The sequence below is a fragment of the Pinus tabuliformis genome, chromosome J, assembly GCF_031772625.1.
Source record: "Pinus tabuliformis cultivar Carrire ecotype Pingquan chromosome J, CPIR1, whole genome shotgun sequence".
Lineage (NCBI taxonomy): Eukaryota > Viridiplantae > Streptophyta > Pinopsida > Pinales > Pinaceae > Pinus > Pinus tabuliformis.
Genome location: NC_142295.1, coordinates 1,291,589,130 through 1,291,614,632, shown reverse-complemented (window position 1 = coordinate 1,291,614,632; position 25,503 = coordinate 1,291,589,130). Strand labels below are relative to the sequence as shown.

At 38.4% G+C, this 25,503-nt stretch overlaps 1 protein-coding gene, 1 long non-coding RNA gene and 1 pseudogene across 3 annotated transcripts; 2 read left to right on the top strand and 1 right to left on the bottom strand.

Annotated features, from left to right (window-relative positions):
- Positions 1 to 6,503: 6,503 nt before the first annotated feature.
- LOC149232002 (uncharacterized) lies at positions 6,504 to 6,748 on the top strand. Its single transcript, XR_016247508.1, has 2 exons — positions 6,504 to 6,597; positions 6,713 to 6,748. It is a non-coding gene; the product is annotated as an uncharacterized LOC149232002 (long non-coding RNA).
- A 2,991-nt stretch (positions 6,749 to 9,739) lies between these two features.
- LOC149232001 (cytochrome P450 76T24-like) lies at positions 9,740 to 11,809 on the top strand (annotated as a pseudogene). Its single transcript, XR_016248116.1, has 2 exons — positions 9,740 to 10,914; positions 11,011 to 11,809. The product of XR_016248116.1 is annotated as a cytochrome P450 76T24-like (transcript).
- An 11,231-nt stretch (positions 11,810 to 23,040) lies between these two features.
- Positions 23,041 to 24,359, bottom strand: LOC149232000 (TMV resistance protein N-like). The gene is made up of 2 exons (XM_089376412.1): positions 24,230 to 24,359; positions 23,041 to 24,135 (listed from the first exon to the last, which is right to left on the bottom strand). Exons 1-2 carry the CDS (start codon positions 24,349 to 24,351, stop codon positions 23,616 to 23,618), a joined length of 642 nt encoding a protein of 213 aa, XP_089232538.1. The 5' UTR covers positions 24,352 to 24,359; the 3' UTR covers positions 23,041 to 23,615.
- Between the last annotated feature and the right edge of the window lie 1,144 nt (positions 24,360 to 25,503).

Sequence of the window (25,503 nt, the reverse complement as noted above, 5' to 3'; positions counted from 1 at the left end):
CCAAGCTCGAGGAGCTTGCTTGAGGCCATAAAGGGATTTCTTAAGTCGACAAACGAGGCTGGAGTCTGTTTGTATGAAGCCAATGGGTTGTTCCATATAGATTTCTTCCTGCAAGTCCCCATGCAAGAAGGCAGATTTAACATCCATTTGATGGACTTCCCATTTTAAAGAGGCAGCAAGGGAAAGAACAAGGCGGATAGAGTTCATTTTGGCAACTGGAGAGAAGGTTTCAGTGTAGTCAATGCCTTCAACCTGTGAAAAGCCCTTAGCAACTAGACGAGCTTTATGTTTGTTAACTTTCCCATCTGGTCCATACTTGGTTCTGTAAACCCATTTGCATCTAACAAGTTTGCGTCCCTTTGGTAGAGGAACAAGATCCCATGTATCATTTGTCATCAATGAATGATATTCTTCATTCATAGCTGTTTCCCAATGTGGATGGCCTGAAGCTTCTGCAAAAGTGTCAGGATCATGATTTACTGGAGCTTGAGCCAGTAAAGAAGAGGCTCTTTCAAACTGAGAACGTGTACGTCGCTGATCTGTAGGATCACCGGCAAGATCACCTGCTGCATCCCGAGTAGCACGGACCCATCTTGGAAGTTGAGGATCCTGAGAAGGTGGGGAAGGATTATCATCCTCGCTTTCATCATCAGAAGAAGAAATGTTTTCAAAGATAGAAGAGATGGGAAGAGGTGGCACATCCGCCGGACTAGGCTCGCAGGCCGATTTATTTTCATCAAATTTTACATCTCTTCTAATGATAACATTTTTGGACTTAAATGGAATAAGTCTATAGCCTTTTACATCTTCAGAATATCCAACAAAAGTACATTTCTCACTCTTAGGTTCTAAGGCTTTATGCTTTTCATCTGGAATATGGGCCCATGCTTCACTTCCAAACACACGAAAGTGACTTACATCTGGTTTAATGGAACTCCAAGCTTCTTCTGGAGTGATATTCTCTAGAACCTTAGTAGGAGTGCGATTGATTATATAATTTGCACAATTAATTGCTTCGGCCCAAAAACTAAGACTGAGTCCTTTAGATTGCAGCATACAATTAGCCATTTCCTTTAAGGTGCGATTTTTCCTTTCAGCTACACCATTTTGTTGTGGAGTGTATGGAACAGTATGTTGCATTTGAATTCCATTTTCGGTGCAAAAGGTGATGAATGCATTTTTAACATATTCTCCACCATTATCAGTTCTTAGCTTAAGAATTTGATGTCCAGATTGTTTTTCAACGAATGCTTTGAAGGCCAAAAAGGTGGTAAATACTTCGCTCTTGAGTTTTAAGAAGTATACCCAAGTGCGTCTAGAGAAATCATCAATGAAAGTTAAGAAGTACTTGCAGCCAGAGAATGAAGCAACAGGAAGAGGACCACATAAATCACTGTGCACAAGCTGTAAAGGGGCTGAGGCGTGCCAAGAGGCACGTTTGTCAAAACTGTCCCGATGATGTTTTCCGAGTACACATCCGGAACAAACACCATCTTTGCAAGATACCATAGGAAGACCTGTCACCATGTTTTCTTTACATAGATGCTGAAGGGAGCGATAGTTTAAGTGACCATACCGCTCATGCCAAAGTTTGCTCACTTCATCATTATGAGCAACAAATACTGAGGGAAGATGGGATGACCCAAAGTTGTGAAACTTATACAACCTTTTGGAATCATCAGCAAGACCAGTAGCTAGAATCTGTTTAGGATCTTTTAGATCCTTGATTACAACATCATGAGGTGAAAATTCAACAATTTTACCTTCACCTGAATGAGTTATCTGATAGACAGATAGAAGGTTGCAGGATAAGTTTGGAACACATAATACATCATTGAACTGACCATTGTCTAGATGAACAGTTCCAGTCCCTACAACATTAAGAGATCTATCATCACCAACATATATATTTTTGGTGTTACAATCATTTAAAGAAGAAAACATGGCTTGGTTTTTGGCCATGTGACAAGAGGCTCCAGAATCAATGAGCCACTCATGAGAATGAGAAGAAGAAGAAGATACATTTAATGCATAACCAGACTGAGATGATTGACGATGACATGCAGAAAATGCCGTTCCGGAAGTTGAAGTTGAAGTAGGCTCCAGATGGATGTTATGTTTCTTCATTGCGGCTTCCAAGGCTTCCATCTTCTTAAAGCATTTAGATTCTAAGTGGCCATCTCGATTACAAAAGTTACAATGTCTTTCAGTCTTCTTCCATTTGTTTTTATTGGTCTTATCATATTGCTGAAATGATCTTTCATCTTGAGGCTGAGTTGGTTTAGGACCATTCCTTTGAGGATAAGACTTCTTAGGATTCTTTGAATTTGGATACTGCTGGGCGGCTAACGCTTTTGTGGAAGAGTTTCCAAGATTAAGAAGACCAAGGTGTAAGAGTTTTTCTTGTTCTCTTATTAAGGAATCACAAAAGGAGTCAAAGGAAGGGGGCTTGTAGTCTTTGCCTTGACAAATGAAAGCTTCCCTGTAGAATGGAAAGTGGAAACAAATACAGAGTAGGCTGGCCCTAACTTAGTAAGGATGGAATAAATAAGGTTACCATCATCTTTCTTAACTTTAACACCTTCCAAGAGATATCTAAGGTTCTTGAATTTGGACAAGAAATCTTCAATGCAAGAAAAATTATTAGGATCCAAAGTAAGCAGCTCATTTTCAAGTTGATGGGATCTAATTTCATTTTTAATCCCAAAAACTTTAGCAAGTTTTTCTAATGCTTCATGAGGAGTTTCAATTTCTGCAATGTGGAATCTAAGATCAGGAGAAACAGACATTCCTATCAAGCCACGTGCTTGATCTTGTCGATTTTCCCATTTTTCGGCCTTGTCTTCATCTTTGGGTTTCTTCTCTTGGTCTGTGGCTATTCTGAAGAGACCTTTACTTCTAAGTAAATCTCCCATGTAGGCGACCCATTGGAAGTAGTTAGTGCTGTCAAGAATGACTTGGCATGGACTTTCCATTTTTGAAAAACAACTGAAGCTGAAGATGCTGAAAGTGAGTGGTCCAATGGATAGATCTCGAAAAAATAGGCGGTTTTAAAAAAAACGGCTCTGAAAAAGGCTTCCGGATGAAGAAGTTATGGCTTTTTGAAAAAAAATTGTTGACGTTGCCGGCAAAGTGCGCGAATGTGCGGGAATGAAAAAATCCGCCCCCACAAAATGGAGACTTGAACCCAAGACCTCTACTCTCTTAAAAGGTCTTTGAACCAATTGATCTATACAAAAGATTTGAGAGAGAGAGAGAGAGAGAGAGAGAGAGAGAGAGAGAGAGGGGGGGGGGGGGGGGGCCTCGATTTGCGTGCTTGCCTTGGGAAGACTCTTTTCCCCTACAAAACACAAAACACAAAACCCAACACGAATATCCAAAGAAAAACGAACCTTACGGCTCGAAGTTAGCTTTAGCCAAAAAACTAGAAATTTTTAAAAAAAATCTCAAAGTTAGCTTTTAGCCGAAAAACTAAATATTTTCCTCAATGTTTCTGATTTTCCGAGATCACACTAAGGTGCAGGGAAAAGAGCATACGCATGAGAAAAATCCTTTCTTTCTGTTTCTGATTTGCCCAGATCGCACAGAGTCGCAGGGCAAAGAGCATACGCAGAAATGAAAGGTATAGATCCGGGAAAAAAAAAAAAAGGCTAAATAAACCGAAACCGAAATAAGCAGAGAGAAAATGACAGTAAACTGCAAAAAAAACACTGTATACCTCCCGATCTGAAAAATGACGCAGCTAGGGCTACCGGAAACCTTTTCGCGTGAAACGAAAGGGGTTCCTCACTGAAACAGATGCTCCGAATGCAACAGAGCAGTCCTCTCGGCCCGAAAGCAGTCAGAAACAGCAGATCTAGGAAACGACAGCCGCATGCAGTTCTACCGGCTTCAGATTTGGATCACCAACGGACGCGGCCCTCAAATAGCTCTGATACCATGTAGGAATTTACAGGGTAAGTTCCACAGAAGAATACCAAAAGGACACCGCTCACAACCAATCTCAAATCAATACACCAGTATTTTTGACGTGGTTAAAACCCTCAGAGTGCAAGGAGGGAAACAGTCCACGGCCTGTCCCAACGTGGGTACAGACAATTTATTAATCAAAGAATGAAAATTTACATAAGCTTCTCTCATGCACAGATTACCCGAACAATGACCCTCCATGCGCTTTAAATAGAACTCATGGACCAATCGGGTGTCAAGCCACGGATCAAGTGTCAGTAATACCGAGGTGAGAGTGAACCGTCGGATCACTACATATCGTGACCGTCGGATTGTAAGTTACAAAATGTACAACGGTAAAGAAACACACTTTACCTAACTCTAACCTAACTCTATACTAGACCAAGTTGAACTTAACTATATCCTATGTGTCGGAATATCCTAACAGATGCAGTTGTCAATGCAAACTTGGATGCAAACATGAAGGAAAAAGTGGAAGCAAACATGGGTCCAATGGTAGGTGTAAAACTTGGCACAAATTGTGGTGAAACAAATGTGGATGCAACAACGGAAACAAAAGTATATGCAAAAATGGATGAAACAAAAGTGGATGCAATAGGGGATGCAAACGTGGAAGCAAATGTGGTTGCAATGGTAGGCGCAAGATATGGTGCAACAAAAGTGGATGTAACAATAGACAAAAAATATGCAAAATAAGATGCAAAAATGGATGTAAAAGTGGAAGCAAACATTGATGCAACAGGAAAAACAAAATTGGATGCAAAAAATGGATATAATGTAAGTAGATGCAAAAGTAGATACAAAACGAGATGCAAAACCCAATGCATAAACCTGACATAAAAGTGGATGCAAAAATAGATGCAATATTTGATGCAAAAGAGGATGTGAACATGGATGCAAAATTGGAAGCAAACGTGGATACAACAGTGAGTGCAAAACATGGTGCAAATTGTGGCATAACAAAAGTGGATGTAATGATAGATGCAAAAAAAGAATCAAAGTATGATGCAAATGAAGATGTAAAAAGGGATGCAAAAAGTGAAATTTAAAATGGGTGCAACAGTGGATGCAAAATTGTGTGCAAAAGTGGATGCAATAGAAGTCGATGCAAAAGTAGATGCAAAACGAGACACAAAACCCGATGCAAATCCCGGTCCAAAATTGGATACAAAAAGGGATGCAAAAATAGATGTAGTAGTTGATGAAAACCTAGACGCAAATGAGGATGCAAACGTGGATGCAAAATTATAATCAAAAGGAGGTGCCAAACTAGGCGCTAATTGTGGCACAAAAATATTAGATGCAATAGTGGGTACAATAATAGATGCAAAAGAGGATGTAAATATGGATGCCAAACAAGAGGGAAAAGTGGATGCAACAAAAGTAGATGCAAAATTTTATGCAAAACTAGACACAAAACATGATGTAAAACTTGGCACAAAAGGGATGCACAAATGGATGAAAAAATGGATGCAAAAAATGATTTAAAAAAGGATGCAAAAGTCGATGCAAAAGTTGATGCAAGTGTAGGTGCAAAAAGTGGATGCAAATGAGGATGCAAAAGTATGTCAAACAAAATTAGGTGCCAAACTTGATGCAAAACCTGGAACAAAACCTGGTGTAAAGGATGACACAAAACTTGGCATAAAATTTGGTGCAAAACGTGGTGCAAAACCTATTGCAATACCTGGTGCTAAACTTGGTGTAAGATTTGGTGCAAAACTTGATGCAAATTTTGTGTCAAGTTTTGCACCATATTTGATAAATGGATGCAAATAGCACCAAAAATGGGCTCTAGATGCAAAAAAAGAAGTAAAAAGGGACGCTAATCGCTGGTTTTGTTGTAGTGAAAATGCCTTGAGCTTTCCATGTGAGAAATAGCTTTAAAACCCTAATTTGAGAGTCACTGCGCTTATGAGTCTAAAAAAAACGATGATCACCTATTACACTGTACTTGACCCGCGATGGGATCGCTTTGTTCACTTGTATACTCGTGATGATCCCAAAAAGGTAATTTTCCCAAAGAGGATGAGAAGCTTCGTGATCTAGAAGCTTCCAAAGCGGTGAGATAGAGGTTGCTTGGCATAGATAAGGCCGAATTCTCCCAACTTGGCCTCTTGGTCTTATCCCTATGAGCTACCTCCTTGACATGAGGGCTTAATCCTATCTTTGGAGAGCTTCTAACTCCCTTTCCCAACCTATATATTCATCCTCCCCCATTCCCAAATGGTTGGTCTATGCCTATTTGCACCCTTATGCTAAGATTATGCCTATATGCTACTCATTTGGCTTGGAGAAGGAGTGCTTGGAGATGTTAGCTTGGACTTGGATATTCATTCAAGGAGAGCCTATCAACATCAAGGCTTGTTTGTATGCTTCCCCTTAAATTCTATTAATATACAACTACTAGTTCATTTTCCCTAAATGTGTATGCTCATGTATCATTTAGCTTAACATTCCTTGATCAGTTAAGTAGGTTTCTTTTGAATATTCTATTTGTATTTTCATGCCTTGTTGTGTCTTGATCTCTTTTGCAGGTGCATAAACACTGAAAAAAGCATGAATGATCCCGTGACACAACTAATTCAAGATCTTCAACAAAGGAGATCAAGATAGCATCATAACGAGGTAGGCCATCTTCTTCGTCTCTCTTTTCAATTGCAACTTAGGAAAGTTTATAGTAGATTGTCACTTCAATTTCTAGACCCACTCATTGGGCTAGAGGGATAGTCTTTGTCTGTAGAGAGGATTTACCTAGACAACAAATTGTTCAAGGAAATACGGGATCAAGCAGAGGCAAAAATTGATTAAATCTGGGTCAGAGTTTCTCAATGAGTAGATAGATAGGTTATGCACTTGTAGGTTGTGCAAAGAAATTGTAACACATCTCTATTCGTTTGATTAATGCAAGCAGGCATTGGGGTTTTACCAAATTTCTTTCCCTAGATAAAAACACTTGTTGCATGTGTGTTATTTCTTATTGCATGTCTGAGATTTTAGTTCTAAATTGTGAATTAATGTCCGCAGAGTAGTAGAGTAGGTTTGTGTCTTGTGATTTTTATTAAAACATCATGAACAATTGTAAATATACACCATAATTTCTACAAAGAATATGGTAGATTGTCTTCTTGTAATGAAGCATTTAGCGGTTAAAAGGATGAAAGAACTATAGATCTTTCTTCCAAGGTTAATTCATGATTCAATTTCCTCAGGAGTTCTTCACTTAAAGGTCTCACCTCAATAGAAATTATAAGATTTAGCATTTGCAAAATAGATTAAGGGTTAATAAATAACAATAGAGACCCAGTCTTTGACACTATTTCATGTTTGCTTAGAAGATATCTGTCGGAATACCAAGTGACAAACTCGAGAAATGGATGAGTCTGGGGTATGATAAATTGGGCCAAGTAAGACTCCCACACTAATGAGATATGTTGCAAATCTTGAAAATGTTGTTATGCACAGGCTTGAAGCTCATACAAATCGAATTTGCATCGGGTTTCATGACCGTCAGCCTCTCTGTCAATCAACAGAAACTCATCAAAGTTAAAAGAGGTTTCGGTGAGGGTTTAACAACTTTAGCCTTCAGGTATAACATTTATAGACTAAAATGTAAGGGAAAGATAGAAATAGAAACAACAGTTAGAAACTTTGAGGAAATATTCGAAATAACAATAGGCGACGAGATCCTATATGCTTCTTCGCAATTTCAATAGTGACAAATGAATTGGAAATGTTGTTTTCTCAAAGCCTATATTTCAAATAAGGACAAAATGTGGCTCCTTTAGCGCCCCCCCCCCCCAACGCCCCCTTCTTTGGTGGGCCCAACATATCTCTGGATATGTATACTATTTAACACAATGAATGAGATGGATATCTTTATGTCATTTAACAAAAGCATTCATGTCCCATAACATGAGTGAATTGTGTGTAGAACAAAGCAGGAGATGGTAAATTCCTATGACAAGTAACGAGGAATTTATCATTGCGTTGTAGATGTTATGAAAAAATATGCGAGTAATGAAGATGTGAGATGGGAATTAAATATGTTGGATGTTGGATGACACAAGCCATCTTTACATTGTAAATCTAGAGCTAAGGAAAAATCTAAAGGAAGTGAATCTATGCATGTAACGAGAAGCGAGAGACAAAAAAATTATACGATAATTAATGGGGAATTTATTGTTGCATTGTAGATGATATGTAAAATATGTTCCATGGATTACCAATGCATGGTCTGCACTGGTTTAATCGTGCCAACATACTGATAAATACCAAAAGAGGTAGGGACTATGCTACTATGTAGTTGTCCCACTTGTTTGATTTTAGCAAGCATGGAAAGGCTATGGGATTGGCCTTCATACCTTTAACAACATAAATATCAACCTCATGACATAGGGAAATTAACCTCTGCTTGAATGATAAAGGTTTTCTTCCCTCATACCATTTAAAAATTTGTAGAGAACTGACTTGGTGGCCCTCGAACTATGTGGCAAAAACTTGGTAGGCCTCGTCGATTATTGGGTCTCCAAGCATCAAGGGGAAACATAAGTAATTAGTGGATCATCGCTACAAAGCCCCTCAATGCAATATGTTATGGTTTAGCAAGGAGATCCAATGGATTAGAAACATTGGGCTTCTGGGCCTCGGAGATCAAACACTTCTCCCCCCCACCCCCTCCGCCACACATATCAAGTTGCATGTTATCGTTGTTGATGAACCGATGGGGAGCACGACATGGTAGGTCCCGTCTGGTTTTTTGGATTTTGAGCCTTAGTGGATCAACCCCGCATGTCGAACATCATTGTTGCTGATGGACCTAACAATGTAGTTAGGTGCAGGGAGGGCCCACCAAAGTATCGACTTGAGAGCTTTGTGGGATATGAGACATCTATATATAGATATAGATATAGATATATCAATGTGTCTCCAGCCAATGTTGTGGATTTGTTAGTCCATGTGGCATCGCCTTGTGCACCAAATCAAAAAATCACATGAGTTTCACGTGGCACCCTAATGTTGACGTGGCCAACGTTAACATGCTAAATTTTCTTTTGAGCGTAACTTTTGCTCTGGGACTCGAATTGGTGAAAATTTTATATCATCAAAAATCTCTTATCGAGTTGGATGTGATGTCAACCTAAGTTTCTAATTCCATAAACTTTTTATAAGAGAAAATTGTATGACCTCATTGTTATGACATAGTTTGGAAGTCGGATCTAAGACATCATTAACACCTTCCACATACATCATTAGTATAAGAAAGTGATAGGAAGTGTTATAGTTAGAGCCTATGTTACCCCCTCATTTTGCTAGAAAATAATCATAATGAATGTTTTTTTATAGAAAACTATTTTCAATTCTTAAAACTTCTTTATCTCAATTAGTCAAATAAATATTCAAAATTATTATTTTGATAATTAAGATTTTACATTTTTAAAAATTATTAATAAATCATTTCAAATAACTAAATTTTATATAGGTTAACTTAACAATATATCAATGTATATTAAGAAAAAAATCCTCAAACTTATAAGCACTTTCCCCCACACTCTCTATATATAACCACCGTCCATGAAAACTACCCACGCTCTATATATAACCACCCTCCATGAAAACTACTATCGATAATAATTCTGGTGGGGAATATGGTTTGTTTTTCTATCCACTTAATTCAATTTCAAGGAATGCCTTTGACACCTCATATGAAAACTACTCACTCTCTATATATAACCACCCTCCATGAAAACTACCCTCGATCATAATTCTGGTGGGGAATATGGTTTGTTTGTCATGATCATAATTTCAAGGAATACTTTTGACACCTCATAAGTTTAAAGAAGCTCCCCAATAAAATGAAAGGACAATAATTGTGTTAACTGAGTTTTAGTACGAGTTACTGAGATGGCTCAGTAAAATATATGATGAAAATCGTCTTGTAGATAGAGCCAGCTAGATCCATCCAGAACCCAAGGGAAAGAAGAGATATATGTAGTATTTCTCTCTGTTCTCTACAGTGGCCGGCTTCGACTGCATCTAATCAGTTTCAATGGATATTGGATGCCTGGTTTGGTATTCTGTGGTGGGGATCACCTCTGCCATCATATTTTTTGTTTTGGATATGTTGGGGAGAAAGACTTATTACAGGCTTCCTCCAGGGCCTCCAGGATGGCCTATCGTAGGAAATCTGTTTCAGTTGGGGAAGAATCCCAGCGAATCTCTCTTCCACCTCGCCGAGAAATACGGGCCTCTAATGTCTCTCTCTCTGGGAATGAAAATCGCAGTGGTGGTCTCTTCTCCCGCCATGGCAAAGGAAGTTCTCAAAACCCATGATCACATCTTTGCAGGCCGGATTGAGAACCAAGTAGCCAGGTCTCTTTCCCAGCACAAGTCCTCATTTATTTTATGTCAATATGGATCTCACTGGCGTATGCTCAGACGCATATCTAACACTGAACTCTTCTCTGTCAAGAGGTTGGAAGCTCTGCAATATCTCAGAAGAGATCAAGTAAATGGAATGATTCATCAGATTTTTGAAGAGTCCGTGAAGGGATCACAGTGTGTAAATATCGGACACACTGTGTTCCACTCCGCGTTTAATCTGTTAAGCAACATGGCTTTTGGCACATACATGTTCGATCCCCATTCTGGAGAATCTCAAGAGTTGAAAGAAGCTATTACGAAATTGATGTTGCTTCATACGACCCCAAATTTGGGGATTATTTTCCCTTTCTTCAGTTCTTGGATCTACAGGGTGTATTTCATCAGGCGGAAATCTGCAGGAAAAAGGTGCATGATATTATTGATAAATTCATAGAGGATCGCCTGGCCACCAGAGGCAAAAGCAGCGACAGAAGTGACGATGGTAAGAAGGATCTCTTGGATGTTTTGCTGGACATGAGAAGCGGTGAATTTACTGTCACTGATATCAGGGGCTATTTAAATGTAAGTCTTTCGTTATCTCTTCTGGTTCTTACAAAGATACCAGGAAGGCCTATTGATGAATTGTAAAAATCCCAATCTGATTTCTAGAATTTGCAGGATATTTTTCAGGCCGGAAGTGACACGACCTCTTCGACAATAGAGTGGGCGATGGCGGAACTCATCCGCAATCCCGAGAAATTGAAACGAGCCCAAGCCGAAATGGAAGAGGTTGTGGGGCTCAACCGATTGGTGGAAGAAAGTGATGCCGAGCGGCTCCCTTATCTCCGCGCAGTGGTAAAAGAAGTGTTCCGATTGCACCCGGCTGTTCCTCTGCTCGTCCCTCACAGAGCAGACAGTCGTTGTGAGATTGCGGGGTTCGTGATACCCAAACACAGTCATGTACTGGTTAATGCGTGGGGGATGGGAAGGGACCCTCAGATCTGGAACAACCCATTGAAATTCATGCCAGAGAGATTTCTGGATGATACTGAGATGAGGAGTGTGGATTACAGAGGGCAAAACTTCGAGCTGATACCGTTCGGAGCAGGAAGGAGAATGTGCGTGGGGCTTCCGTTGGCGACTCGGATGATTCATCTGGTATTGGCTTCCCTGCTCCATTCATTCGAGTGGACCCCTCCAAAGGGGATGAGTGCGGAAGAGGTGGACATGACAGAAAAGTTTGGATTGACACTTCAAAGGGCGGTGCCTTTGGAGGCCATTCCCACGCCACGTCTGCTCTCTCATGCGTATTAGAATTTAAAATTGTTGTTACCTTCACATCTACCACGAAACGCTCCAGGTGACTTAAATGTTAAACGTTTTGTATGTTTAATTACGTTAAATATTTTGTATGTTTAGAGATGTGGTGTTTGGAATTTATTTGCATTACTATCCATAAAACTCATTCAGAGTATTATATTTTTATATTCTTCCTAAAACTCATTTAGAATATTATGTTTTTATGACATGAAATTTCAGAGTATTATGTTTTTATGTTCTTCTTTTTTCATTTCGACATGACATTTTTCTATGTAGATGAACCCAGTAATTCAAATTGTACCAGTAATTTAACTAGCATTTGCACCAGACATTGCAAAGAAAACGTCGTAAGGCAATGGATAACATATAACACTATGTAAAGCCATCAATAACATATGACACTAATTAACGCTTCTTTGACCCACCACCTGCGAGCTGGCACCCGCTGCGTTGGCAACCAACACCCGCGCAATTTCAAACGAGCCCTCGCGCCAAACATTCATTTGCTCCATTTGCACAACCGGAACAGGTCCTCTCGAGCATTCGTTTCTCCCGCTCACGGTGCTTGCTCATTTGCTCCATTCGCACAACCGGAACAGGTCCTCTCGAGCATTCGTTTCTCCCGCTCATGGTGCTTGCTCACCTCGCAGGTCCGCTCGCGGTGTTGAATCCCGGCAGGCTGTGCCCCAGGCATAAGGTAAATTATACTCTGTGAACAATGACATCCACCATTTTGGCAACCAACACCCGCACAATTTCAAACGATCCCTCACACCAAACATTCATTTGCTCCATTCGCACAACCGGAACAGGTCCTCTCGAGCATTCGTTTCTCCTACTCACGGTGCTTTCTCACCTTGCAGGTCCGCTCGCGGTGTTGAATCCCGGCAGGCTATGCCCTAGGCGTAAGGTAAATTATACTCTGTGAACAATGACGTCCACCATTTTGGCAGGTGCCCGGAAGGCCCATGCATACGAATCCCACCCCAAGCTGCTATAAATTGTCTACATTGGCAGCTCCCAGCGTCTTGCGAAACATATACATTCAAGGTCTCCATTTGGGCGCAGGTTCAAGCGACACTGAAGGTGTTTTCCCATTGCATCGTAATCAGTTACCAAATTTATAACGAACCACTTAGCCATCCAGACATCTTAAATAGTTTTTAGGACATGGTTTAATGGTTAATAGTGAAGTAGGGAGGTCTAATCTCAAACAAAATTATATATATCTGAAAATGTAGTTGTCTATAATGAGACTTTTTGGAAGCTTTTCCGGTGGGTTTTTCCGGTCAAAATCCGGCAGCAATTTATTGGAATTGCAAGTTTGATAGTTAGTTTCTGCACAATCAAAGTGTCCCAGGGGTTTTTCAGGGTGCTGAATCCAAATATGCAGTTAAAAAACCATTTTAAATAATACAAATCAAGATTTACCCTCAATTTTTTCCGCCGGATTCCGGTGACGGAATCTCCAAAAAGTCGCATTATAGACAACTCCTCTGAAAATTGCTCCAAACGCGGTCCAATCTCAAGCAAAATTATATATATCTGAAAACTGCTCCAAACACAATTTTTTTAGTTGAAAAAAAATACAATAAACCATCGCCATTACAATTGCAAACTCAAGCTCCTGCATCCAGTGTGCTTGATTGTGTACTACCCACTTAGCCATGGAGGCCATGAAAATCAGATAATCCTAAACCACCACCATTGCAAGCTTCCTGCATCCACTGTGCCTGCCTGTGCACTTTGCCAGGTGCATGGTTTATTTAGGCTTTTCATTGGGGTGAGATTTTGAGTACAAATATATTCAATTCTGTGAGAGGAATTTGGTGCACATTAATTTTCACATGCTTGCTAGGAAGGATGACCACGGAAAAATGCAAGGGCGCCAATCAGTGGAGCATTGATGTAAGAAGTAGGCTCAGACTACCTGAAGTATGTTGCCACATTTGCTTTATCCTCCTTTTCAACTGAAAACATTTTCCAATGCTCCTTTGGTGTGGTGCCATTGCTTTCTGCAATAAATGAATTATACCTTGCTATTTTAGCAAACAAAAAATATAATTGCAAGTGAATCTCATTTTCGTGTCAGATCAACAACCTTTTTCTTGAACTTCTTGTTCCTACTTGCTGAAAGAAAACTGTAGAATTAACCAGTTGTGATTCGAACGGGTAGAATAGAGACCCATGGGCAGTTGTTAATAAAGCAGTAACTTCGGGCAGTCTAGAACTGGGTGATTCGGGAACTGCTCTATATGGAAAACTGGTGCTTTAGCGTCCTTCATTCGTGGTTTCTTTCATGTCTTCTCTTGCATTATTATGGCAATTTGGGTTCTATGTCAAATGAAGTGACCAGACTATCATAAGATTAGGCTAGTAATGCAAGCAAGGCGATGACTGCATGTACATTTTGAATTAGTGCCTCAATAGGTGCTAGCATCTCTAACAATTTTTTGAAGTGATTGATGTTGTTGGCCACATAAAATTGTTGTTACCTTCACATCTACCACGAAATGCTCCAGGTGACTTAAATGTTAAACGTTTTGTATGTTTAATTACGTTAAATATTTTGTATGTTTAGAGATGTGGTGTTTGGAATTTATTTGCATTACTATCCATAAAACTCATTCAGAGTATTATATTTTTATATTCTTCCTAAAACTCATTTAGAATATTATGTTTTTATGACATGACATCTCAGAATATTATGTTTTTATATTCTTCTTTTTTTCATTTCGACATGACATTTTCCCTATGTAGATGAACCTAGTAATTCAAATTGTACCAGTAATTTAACTAGCATTTGCATCTTATGTTGCAAAGGAAACGCCGTAAGGCATAGAGTGGGGAAGAATAGGGACATGTGAATGGACATTGTTGAAAGCAATGGTGGATGATAATGGGTTACAATTGCAATAGCTAGTTATGTGTATTCTGAAAATGGATATTTTGTAAATAATAATAGGTTGTGGAAGAATAGCGACATGTGAATGGACGTTGTTGAAAGAAAGGGTGGATGATAATGAGTTACAGTTGAAAGTATTAGTTATGTGTATTTTAAAAAAGCACAGGGATATCCATAGGCATCGTTGGGCTGTTGATTCCTTTCTTGTCTGACTTTGGGATGTCATGGCTAAGCTAGCGCTTCATATAAACAAAGGATAGATTCGAAAAATTTATAAAACGGTTCCCTTTTGGAATCGAAAATCATTCGATTTTGCCATTTCCATATGGCCCAGATTGTTAACAAAGAAATGGGCCTCCACTTGCAGTACATGTTGCTCCGTGCTTTGGAAGCCTCATAGATAGAAGGAGCATTGACGATGACGAAACCAAAGTCAGTAGTTAAGTTCTACCAAATCAACTGGGATTGAGGACATTGTAGGAAAATATGCAAATTATTTTCGGAATTTGATCTACAAAGGGGGCATATGGCAGGCCCACACCATTTGCGCTTCTGGAGATTCTCCCAAGTGAGATTCCTGTCATGAAAAACCAGCCAAGAAAAAATAATGATTTTTAAAGGGCATCCAAATTTCCAAAACGCTGGGGGGAAAATATTATGATATGTATCGGACTCTGATAATAAAATTTGGAGATATATATGCTTTGCATATACAACCGATGCACCACTGAGACCTTTCCAAACGAGGCAATCCCTATCTGACGAGCGATACAATCCACGCGATTGCAATGAAATAGTGATAGCATTCCATTGGGATTCCAGAGCACCGGGTAATTGCATTTCTGTAGCAGTTTTCCAGATTGGAATAACACCATCCCATTTTTTTATTGCACTGGCCCAAAAGAAATATCCCCTGCTGTGTAAATTTCTCAAAAGTTGAGAGGAGATACGGATCTTTTCTCCCATACCTGCGAATTCATCAAATCCAATGATAATATTGGATCCGGATTGGAATTTCCAAATCAAATTTTTTCTAAAGAACGACTCCAATCTTTTAAAACCTCTCCATATATATGAGCCGTTGGTGGATCTAGTGGAGCGCTGTCTATACCAATATGTCATGTCTTGCTCATCCATGTACTTAGCTCTAATGGTTTTGCTCCAGTTGGATTCATCCATAATCACTTTCCACATTGATTTACATAGAAGGGCTCTTCTAAAGGAGTGTAAATCCAATATGCCCCAACCTCCCATATTTTTTGGCCGTGTCAACTTCGAAAGCTTGCTGAGGTGATATTTTATCTTCTCCTTCTGTCCTCCCCATATGAAATTAGCTATCATTCTGTTTAAACTGTAAATAGTAGATGAAGGGATATAGAAAAGGTGTGCCCAATAAACCATGATTTGTAGCAGCAGGGATTGTGTGAGAATGGCGCGACCTCCAATTGATAAGCACCTGTATTCCCATGTAGATATTTTCTTATAGAACCGATTTGGAATACATGACCAGTCGGCCAATCTGTAACCCACAGGTTTCAAATTGAATCCCAGATGTTTGAAGCCCTTCAGGATAGGAAATGCTTTAATGTTGAAAAGATCTGTTAGAAATGTGATTATACCTCCATTCACATCAGCGACATAGAATGAAGATTTTAAATCGTCGATATACATGTCGGTGGCTTTTTGAAATCTCCCAAAGATTTCATAGATACATATCCATGTTGATTTGCACAGTATGGCTGACGGAAGGATATCATCAACAAAAAGATTATGCGACATGAATATATCCCTGCAAATGGGGAGAGGCTTGTATATCTCTTGTTGGATCGCTTTCTTTATGTGTAGGCTCAGAGATTCCATAACTAGAATGAAAAGGAGTGGAGATAGGGAGCAACCCTGACGTAAGCCCCTGGCCGCTTTGAAGAAAGGAGTTGGGACACCGTTAATTAGGACTGCATAATTTACTACCACCACATAGGCCATGATCCATTTGATGCACCTAACATCTAGGCCAATCCTAGCTAGTAGGCATCGAATAAAGCCCCAGTTCACACAGTCATATGCCTTTTTAAGGTCGATTTTAAAAGAGCAACTTCTATTTTCCTGCTATGCATTGAGTGTAATAATTCTTGAGTGAGAGCCACTGCTTCTAAGATATTTCTGTCTTTAAGAAACCCGTGTTGCTCTGGAGATAGATGTAGAGATAGAGTGTTTCTAATTTGAATAGCTATAATCTTTGATATGACCTTGTATAATACGTTGCACAATGAGATTGGACGATAATCTAAAAATGTGGAGGAGAGATTTTTCTTTGGAATTAGAGCGATATATGTTGAGGAGATTTTTTGGCTTATGAAACCCTGTGTTCTCATTTCCTCGACCATCTTTAGGATATCTGTCTTGAATAATTTAAAGAAGTGGATGAAGAAATCGGTGGTCCACCCATCCGGCCCAAGGCACTTGTCTTTCTGGAATGATTTCATTGTTGCCAATAATTCTTCTTTTGAAACTTCACCAAATAGAGCTTTGCTTAGACTTTCATCAAACATAGGGGGGTATGGGTCTATTCCCCATAGAATATCCTCAATATCACAGACAGAATCCTCACTGTAAGCCCTTTTGTAAAATTTCACAGCTTCTCTAGAAATAGCCTCCTGTGAGGAGTGAGAATTTCCTTCCTCATCCTTGATCTCCCAAATAGCGTCTGTATCCCTTCTCTTATTTGCAAACCTGTGAAAAAACTTGGTGTTTTTATCTTCCTCTTTGAGCCATAATGCTCGACTTTTGAGCCTCCAAGAGGCCTCTTCTTCTAATATCTTTTGTTTTCTTTTTTCTAAATCCCATATATGTTTTCTGATGGTGGATGTCATGGAGGGATTTTTAAAAAGTGTAGATAAGTACTCCAGTTTCCTACATATGTCCTTCAGCTCCTTTTTATTGGAGGCCGATTTCTCTTTTTGCCATTTTTTAACCTCCTTTTGAAGAAATTGCAGGGGATCAAGGAATTGCCGGGAAGAGTCATTTTCCTGCATGGGAGATAACTTCCATGTATCATTTATAAATTTGCTGAATTGACCAACAGCAAGCCATGCACAATTGAACTTGAAAGGATATCCAAATCTGCGTCTAGCATATTTCCATTGAAAAGAAATGGGGCAGTGATCAGATATGAAAGATGGTATGATGTTCATGGTAGGAGGCCCATATCTTTCTGTCAGTCTTTCATGGTAGATAAATTTGTCTAATCTTTTCGCCAGGAAGGAATTGTTGGATCGCCCATTGTCCCAAGTTGGTCCCTGACCAATAGGCAAGATATCAATAAAATTATTTTGTATAATAGATTCTCGAATGAATCTCCCCATCGGATCATATTTCTTTCCATTGCTCCATATTTCGTCATTACAAAAGGTGCAATTAAAATCTCCACCAATTATCAAAGAGTCAATTTCAAGTAGTTCAGAAGAAAGAAGATAATTCCAGAAAGGGTACTGGTTTTTATATGGAGCATAAATATTCAATATGTGAATGGGGTCTGAAGATCCACATAAATGGGCCAGCACAAGAATGCCAGTGAAACATTGAAAAGAAGCAGTCGTAATCCATTTAGGGTCCCATAATACAGCTAGTTCTCCAGACATGCCCACAGCATTTGAAGCGACCATATGCCATGTTGGTAACATCCGCCTGAAGTAAGAAATGGTTTGTGAGCTATCGTGCATGGTTCCCTGCATAAGAAGCATTTTAGATTTTGAAGAGACAAAAAGATTTTTTAGGGCCAGAAATTTGGGGTCAGCTCCAAGGCCCCGAATGTTCATTGATAGAATGTCGATCATTTGGGAAAATCATTAGGCCGACATGCTCTAAGAGGCCTTTTAAGAGGAATATCTTCAGCTACAATTTCTGTAATAGGAATTTCAATTAAGGAAAGATCTCGGGTTGACGAGTCCTGTCTTCCCTTCCTACCCCGAAAGTGTCTACTACCACGCTTCTCTTTGCGGCGGACAGTTATGTTTCTAGCTGAATTAGGGCTAATATTGGGCAAGGGGGAACGATTGGGTCGATGGACAGTTAATGGCTGAAATTTTAAAGACGCTTTTTTAAGGAGGTCAATATCCTGATCAAAAGAATTACGGGGAGAGGTTCGAGGGGATAGTGGAGGGGAAATAGGGATATATGGAGCCTTACCTTTATGGTCAGGTACATGTCCAAGGGATGGAGGTTTAGGGGAGTGAGCTATATATGGAGATTTATTATTTATATCAAAAGAGCGACCAAGTGAGGGGAAGACGGGAATCTTTGGATGGGTGGAATGTGAGAGGAAGGGGATTGGGGTGATGAAGATATGTATTGAATATGGGCAGACGCAAGATCAATACATGGAGGCTTAGAAGATGCAGGAGGGAGGGGAATCTCAGGGTTTGGTTCCAATTCATGAGGTGGAGAAATATTGGAGAAGCCCGTTACTCTGGCCGATAGGTCAAAAAAGGACAGCGAGGGAGTTTCAGAAACAGTGGAAGAACGGGGTCGATCAGAAAAATAGTTAGAAGTACGATTTGTATGGTTCACAGATACAGATCGAGATTGCGGAAGACTGGCAGATCAATCTAGGGAACGGCCTTTCGGCGAGGATAGGACGTCATTAGTTCTGACTGGAGCCCGATAGACCTCCATGGTGTTAGGCCATTCATATGCCGAATTTTCTTTCATATGTCGAAACAGGAATATTTATAGCATGGAACTTTTTCTTCTGTTTACCATTGGGGCGACGAGGACAATTACGAAAAAGGTGTCTAGTTTTGTGACAATTTGAACACCTAAATGGGACGCCCCAATAATCTAATCGTTGTTGAATTTTGGACAGCTCCCAAGTTAAATCAATAGACTCTGGAAAACCCCCTTTGAATTCCTTTTCTATGAGAATCTAGGCCACCTGCTTGTCTTTTGCCCCAATACACCTAGGATCGACGTATATGAATCGCCCAATAGCATTTCCTATTTTTTCCATAGATTCTTTGGTCCACAGTTCAAGAGGAAGGCCAGGCAATTTTGGCCAAATGTAATTGTTTTGGGGCGTGCAACGAAGCGGATTAAAACCAATAAACCATCTGTGCAGAGCTAAAAAGCTCTTCTCTTTCACCCAGAGTTTCGAATAGATAATTTCCAAGTAACGTACCCAGAGGAAGTGGAAAGTAGATATTTTATTGAGAATGATTAATTAATTCTTTTAACTATCTTTACATTATTTGATAAGAGAGAAGTAGATTAATTAATTCTTTTAACTATTTATTGTATTGAAATATATCTTTTATAACCTAATATAAAAAATATATATAATTCCTTCATAATTCTATATAAATAATAAAATAATTAAACATGTATAATTATTTTAATGTTAATATGAAATTTAAATAGAATATCTATAAATATTAATAAAAAAAATAGTAATAAAAAAATATTTTAATTTCTATTTTAATTAAAATATTTTTATTTCAACCTCTTATGCATAAAAATATATATTATGAAAATATAAATTTGATTTAAATTTTAATTTAAAATAATATCATAAAAAAATATTTCATTATTAAAAATAATATCATAAAAAAATATTTCATTATTAAAAATAATTAAAAAAAAATCATTATTAAAAATAATCAAAAAAAAATTCATTATTAAAAATAATCAAAAAATATTTCATTATTAAAAATAATCAAAAAATATTTCATTATTAAAAATAATCAATTCTCTCAAAATTAAGATTAAATTGATCTATTAATTTTTCATTTACATACAGAAGAATCTCAAGTTATCATTGAGATAAATAAATCTCTATAGTACATACTTGTTATATCTATATATATATGAATGAAGATCTTTGCTATGATTTATATTACTGTGGCAATGCCATTTTTCCACAACAAATTCTTTTATTAGTATTTAATACATGACCCTTAAATTTTTCATATACTCAATCTTGACTTAAATACACATGAGTGCATTACAGTTCACTTTAGTTACATTTAGAATTAATAACATCACATCAATCACATGATTATTTTTCATATACTCAATCTTGACTTAAATACACATGAGTGCATTACAATTCACTTTAGTTACATTTAGAATTAATAACATCACATCAATCACATGATTTATCCATGGAAATGGTACATATGATAATTAGATTGCCACCAGGAGGATCTAAATAATTAAGTTCCAATGTACTAAGTTAATGTAGGTTCTCCACAAAACATGTATATTGGGAAATGAAATTACAATGAATGATTCTCTATGCAACACACTAGGAATTGGAAATGATAATAATTCTAATAATTCTTTGAATGTATGGTTTTAATCCCATACTGACTCACTAACGTACTGCTCAATCTCCTTGACCTATGTGATACACTAGACTTTGGTTTTTTTTTCGAAACTCCTTTGCTTTCTTGATCTCCCATAATCCTCTACCTCTCCCTCCTGGCACAATGTTCTTTAATTTCATGTACCATGTTAACATGTGGTCTAATAGTGGTATACAATTGTGCCACCTTTTTCTATTCATCTAGTACCTATTTAACATTCCAAACTTTCTCACATACAAAAATATTTTGTTTGGGATCCTCCGATCCAACACAGTGAAAGAACGTAATTCGCATAGAAGGATCAACGTCCATTACCATTCTCTACGTAGTTCCACACTATGAAACTTTTGATTGATTTGTTTGGCATCCTAGATCTTGATTGACTACTTCCACTATTCTGATTATTATCACTATTCCCTTCACTATTTGGATTTAATTATAATAACTTACTGGGTGATCTTACTTCTTGACGTAGGTGATAAACTCATCTTAAATAAAATCTCTCTGCTTGTCCTCCATTTATAAGGCCGGCATAGTTCGCCCTAATTTGCAGTAGGTGGTGATATCATACCCAAAAGATTCGCTCTCCTAATGGATATACATTCTGCCAGATTGGCTGGATCTGGCTACTTTCTAAATTTAACTTGACTCGACTACCTAAATTTAATGTACTTTAACAAATACAACCTCTGTCTGTGCTAAGTTTGCCCTATTTAGCTGTAGGCGGTGATCATACTGGCTCTCCTAGTGGACATAAATTCCGGCAGCTTGGCAAAATCAGGGATTACTTCTTTCAGTCCATCGGATTTATAGAATCGATCAATCCATGCGCTCAGCAATGGCATTTTCTCTGGATCTATTAAAACGCTATCGGTAGCCTTTGATAATCACTGACAAACCACCCAATGCGATGTCAAGCAAGCCGAGACCTCACTTTTTTTTTCGAGGTAATGAATGCTGTGGAAGCCACCTGTAATCAAGAAATATGTTATATTTACTATCTGTTTTTTTTTATTTTTATTAATACAGAAGCGTTTTTTATTTAAAAAAAATGGCGTTTTTTATTTAAAAAAAATTGGTTCCGAGATAACTCATAATATTGAACCAACAACAGAATTTGAAGCCCAGAACCATTCACATTCCGGATTGTTTTCCAAAATGCAGCAAGGTCCCGTATAAAATTACTCTTTACAAGTTTTGTATTTTATGCAACACTTTTTACAAATTTTGTATTTTATGCAACACTTTATACTAGGTATAAAGGATCTTTCCAAAAAATTAATTGCATTTCATTCTGGTTTCTATTACATTCTATACCAAAGCTTCCTTTTCATTATGGTTTCTATTACATTCCTAATCAACGCACATTGAACAGCGGAATGACAGCTACAGTATCGGAGAGATACATTAAAAACTTGTTGGCAAGCAAAAAAATTTCAGATGCATATACATTTTTTTTATCTGTTTCTTTCTTTCTTTTTGTACTAGCAGCCTGTTGCTTCTTGGGTTCAAGCCCTAAACGACTCACTATAGGGGATTTGAATCTGAATCTGTGTTGTTTCAACAAACTTATTAACGAATTGAAATGCCCCTGGGGCTACATTTTTTCTCTCTTATCTTTGAACCTTTTTCAATTTAATTTAATAATACATCTACAAAATTAGCAACCGTAAATTTTGAGTATTCTGGACAACAACCAAAAAGGGGAAAAAAAGAAGCATTCTTTACCACACTTTCACTATGGCACCATGTTTCCAATTCGCCACCGGTCATTTGTAAAGCTCTCAAATTCCGAATTCGAAGACAAGAAGGCAGGGAAGTGTCTGGACACTTACTCCCGCAAAGCCATAGAAGCTGATCCGCTTGTTTCAGAAACTCGGATATGCTTCTCAAACAATTACCTTCGGCCCTCAATAGGTGCAACGTGCTCATATCAACATAAGGCTGCAAAGAGTTGTGGAACAACTGGTCAGGTATTCCTTGAACCCTGTTTATCCCGCGCACCTGAATTATTATCTGAAAACTGTTAGAAAACAATATGGACTTACTCGTAAATCCAAACAGTATTAACAATATATAACTTGTAAAATTTTCAGAACTAACATTTTGATTCAAACACGTACATTTGGTTGTATAACCGCATTACGAAAAAGGCCGTCAGTGGGGCGCCAAAGACGACGATGACATCTCGGAAGTTCTCTATCAGCGAAATCTCTGCCCAAGTCTCTGAGGTGATTGTGCATTTTTATACGGTTTTGACAGTCGATCTCCAGAATACACTTGTACTCTAGGTTCTGCAGATTCAACTTTCCTCCCCAACCAGATCTGTCCCATATGCTTATGGCCAGATCTTTATCTTCTTCTATGAAGAAACAGGCAATATCTAAGAATATCTCTCTTTCCTGGGTGTCGAGACTGTCGTAACTAATCCTAAGACTGTTTTGTATTTCGGGGGGAAGTACTAAACCCGATAATTTCAGCAATTGGGCTTCCCAATACTCTAAATATTGTTTATAAAGATGAGACCCTAGCACTCTGAGAGACAATGGCAATCCATCACACGCATCCAAAAACTTTGCAACCACTTCTTCAAATCCCGCACGGGGTTTAGGCTCCTGAAAGGCATGCATGCAGAAAAGCCTTTGTGACTGTTCTCTGTCGAGGCCTGACAGCTTGTAAATCAACGAGACTCCGTTGGTTTAAAGAAAATCCCTATTGCGAGATGTAAGTAGGATTAAGCTATCGGAACTAAGAATATCTTTAAGAGGTGAAAATAATGCTTTTAACTGCCTGGAATCATTGATATCATCCAAAATTATGAGGGCTTTATAACCCAAGAGACGATGAGAAAGCTCTGATTTACCTTCAACAATGTTACTAACTGCCAGATCCCCTGAAGTCAAGCCTTGGAGGAGTTTATTTTGCACAGAAATTAAAGAAGTTTCGGCTCTCACATCTTCCAAAAAACAAGATCCACGGTAGGCTGACCTGTTGCGGTTAAAGAACTCTAATGCCAAGGTTGTCTTCCCTACACCACCAGAACCCACAATCCCCACAACCTTGGTCTCCACGCTGGGTCGCTGCTGCAGCATCACTGTTTTCTCAAAATCTTGTAGCTTTTCGTCCAAACCAGTTGGATATTCAGCTACAAACAGTTGAGGCTTTCTAATTTTTTCTTCCACCAATTGAACTACGTTCTCCAGGAGTTTGCCTTCGTCGCTGGTTATTCACAGTAAAACCAAACGTGAGTGCGAAAAACTTCGTTTATCAATACAATCAAACTATTAGGGACACAGAGACTAAAAGTTCTTACCCATAATATGCCTTTAGCTCCAAACCGCAAGTGTGAAACCTCAAGCAATGCTTTTTTCCAATCTGCAATTCTTTGTTGTGGGTATCTCCTTTTCTTTTCATGACCTCGCAAGGCTTTACCATAGACTCCATTGTTGCCCGCCGCGTAACCAATAAATCTCAAGATTTGACCCAATAGTCCATGTTGCCTGTCATCTGTCCTGATCCGTAGATCACAAGGATTAACATTATAAAAGATTGGAATCACAGTAAGAATGAACTAAATTACCTTATCGTCTACAAAGGCAGCCCAGAAACGAGCAATGGCTCGGTCATATGGATCTTTGGGAATTCTTGCGAACAGGGTTCGATTTCAGGAGCAGCTCGCTATTAGCTCTGAGATTCTCTTCCGCGAACTGGTAATCGATACCTAGCAAATGCCACTCGAGTCATACCGAACCGCTTTACCTGCCCCTTTTCTCCCCGTTTTTTTATTTCAGTTTTATTTTAGTTTTCGATCAACGATCTAAGGGTGAACAATAAGACACGGGGGCAGCTGGGGGAGTCCATTTCAGATGGGAACGCCTTACGGCGTAAACATAATAAATAGTTAATTACTTAGATGAAATATGTCTTATTAAAAAAATATGTCCATTAGTGGAAGAACACCCGACTTAGATATTAGTGGAAGAACACCCGACTTAGATATTTATAACGAGCGCCCTCATTGTAGTATTCATCATTCTATCAATTATTTATCTATCAATACATTTATACAATTACGGATTTATTCTATCTTCAAATACAATCAAAAACTGTTTATTTACACCCACATACATAACAGATCCGAAATATAAGTACATTATAAAAAATTCCCTATACCAAAAGCTTTATTAATTTGGAAGTTGGCTTTGAATCCAAATCTCCAAATCCCTACATGTAATAGCGCCCTTTGTCTTTGCTACAAACATCACCATCTTTGGCTTCTTGTCATTATCCAATTGCATGTTTTACTACTGCAATGGTACTTCCATGTTGGTGAATTTTAGTTTGCCATCCCCAAAATTTGCTCATAGAGCTCTCTAAATATATAGTTACCTGTTTATTTATCCATGTTACATAAATATCATAAAAGAATGGTTCTCTGGTTCTCCCAACCTATGAGTACGTATCTTCCTGTCAATTTAACCGTGCTTCATAACTCTGATAACACAATGGTAAAGTGAAAATATGTTCTGGACATTGAAATGCTACATATATTAAATAGAAAATATAACACCTATTCCTTGGCTACAC

Coding starts and splice junctions, on each gene's coding strand:
- LOC149232000 (XM_089376412.1), bottom strand. CDS start 24,351: ATGGTAAAGCCTTGCGAGGTCATGAAAAGAAAAGGAGATACCCACAAC. Junction 24,136..24,229: donor GAGCTAAAGGCATATTATGG/GTAAGAACTTTT, acceptor GTGAATAACCAG/CGACGAAGGCAAACTCCTGG.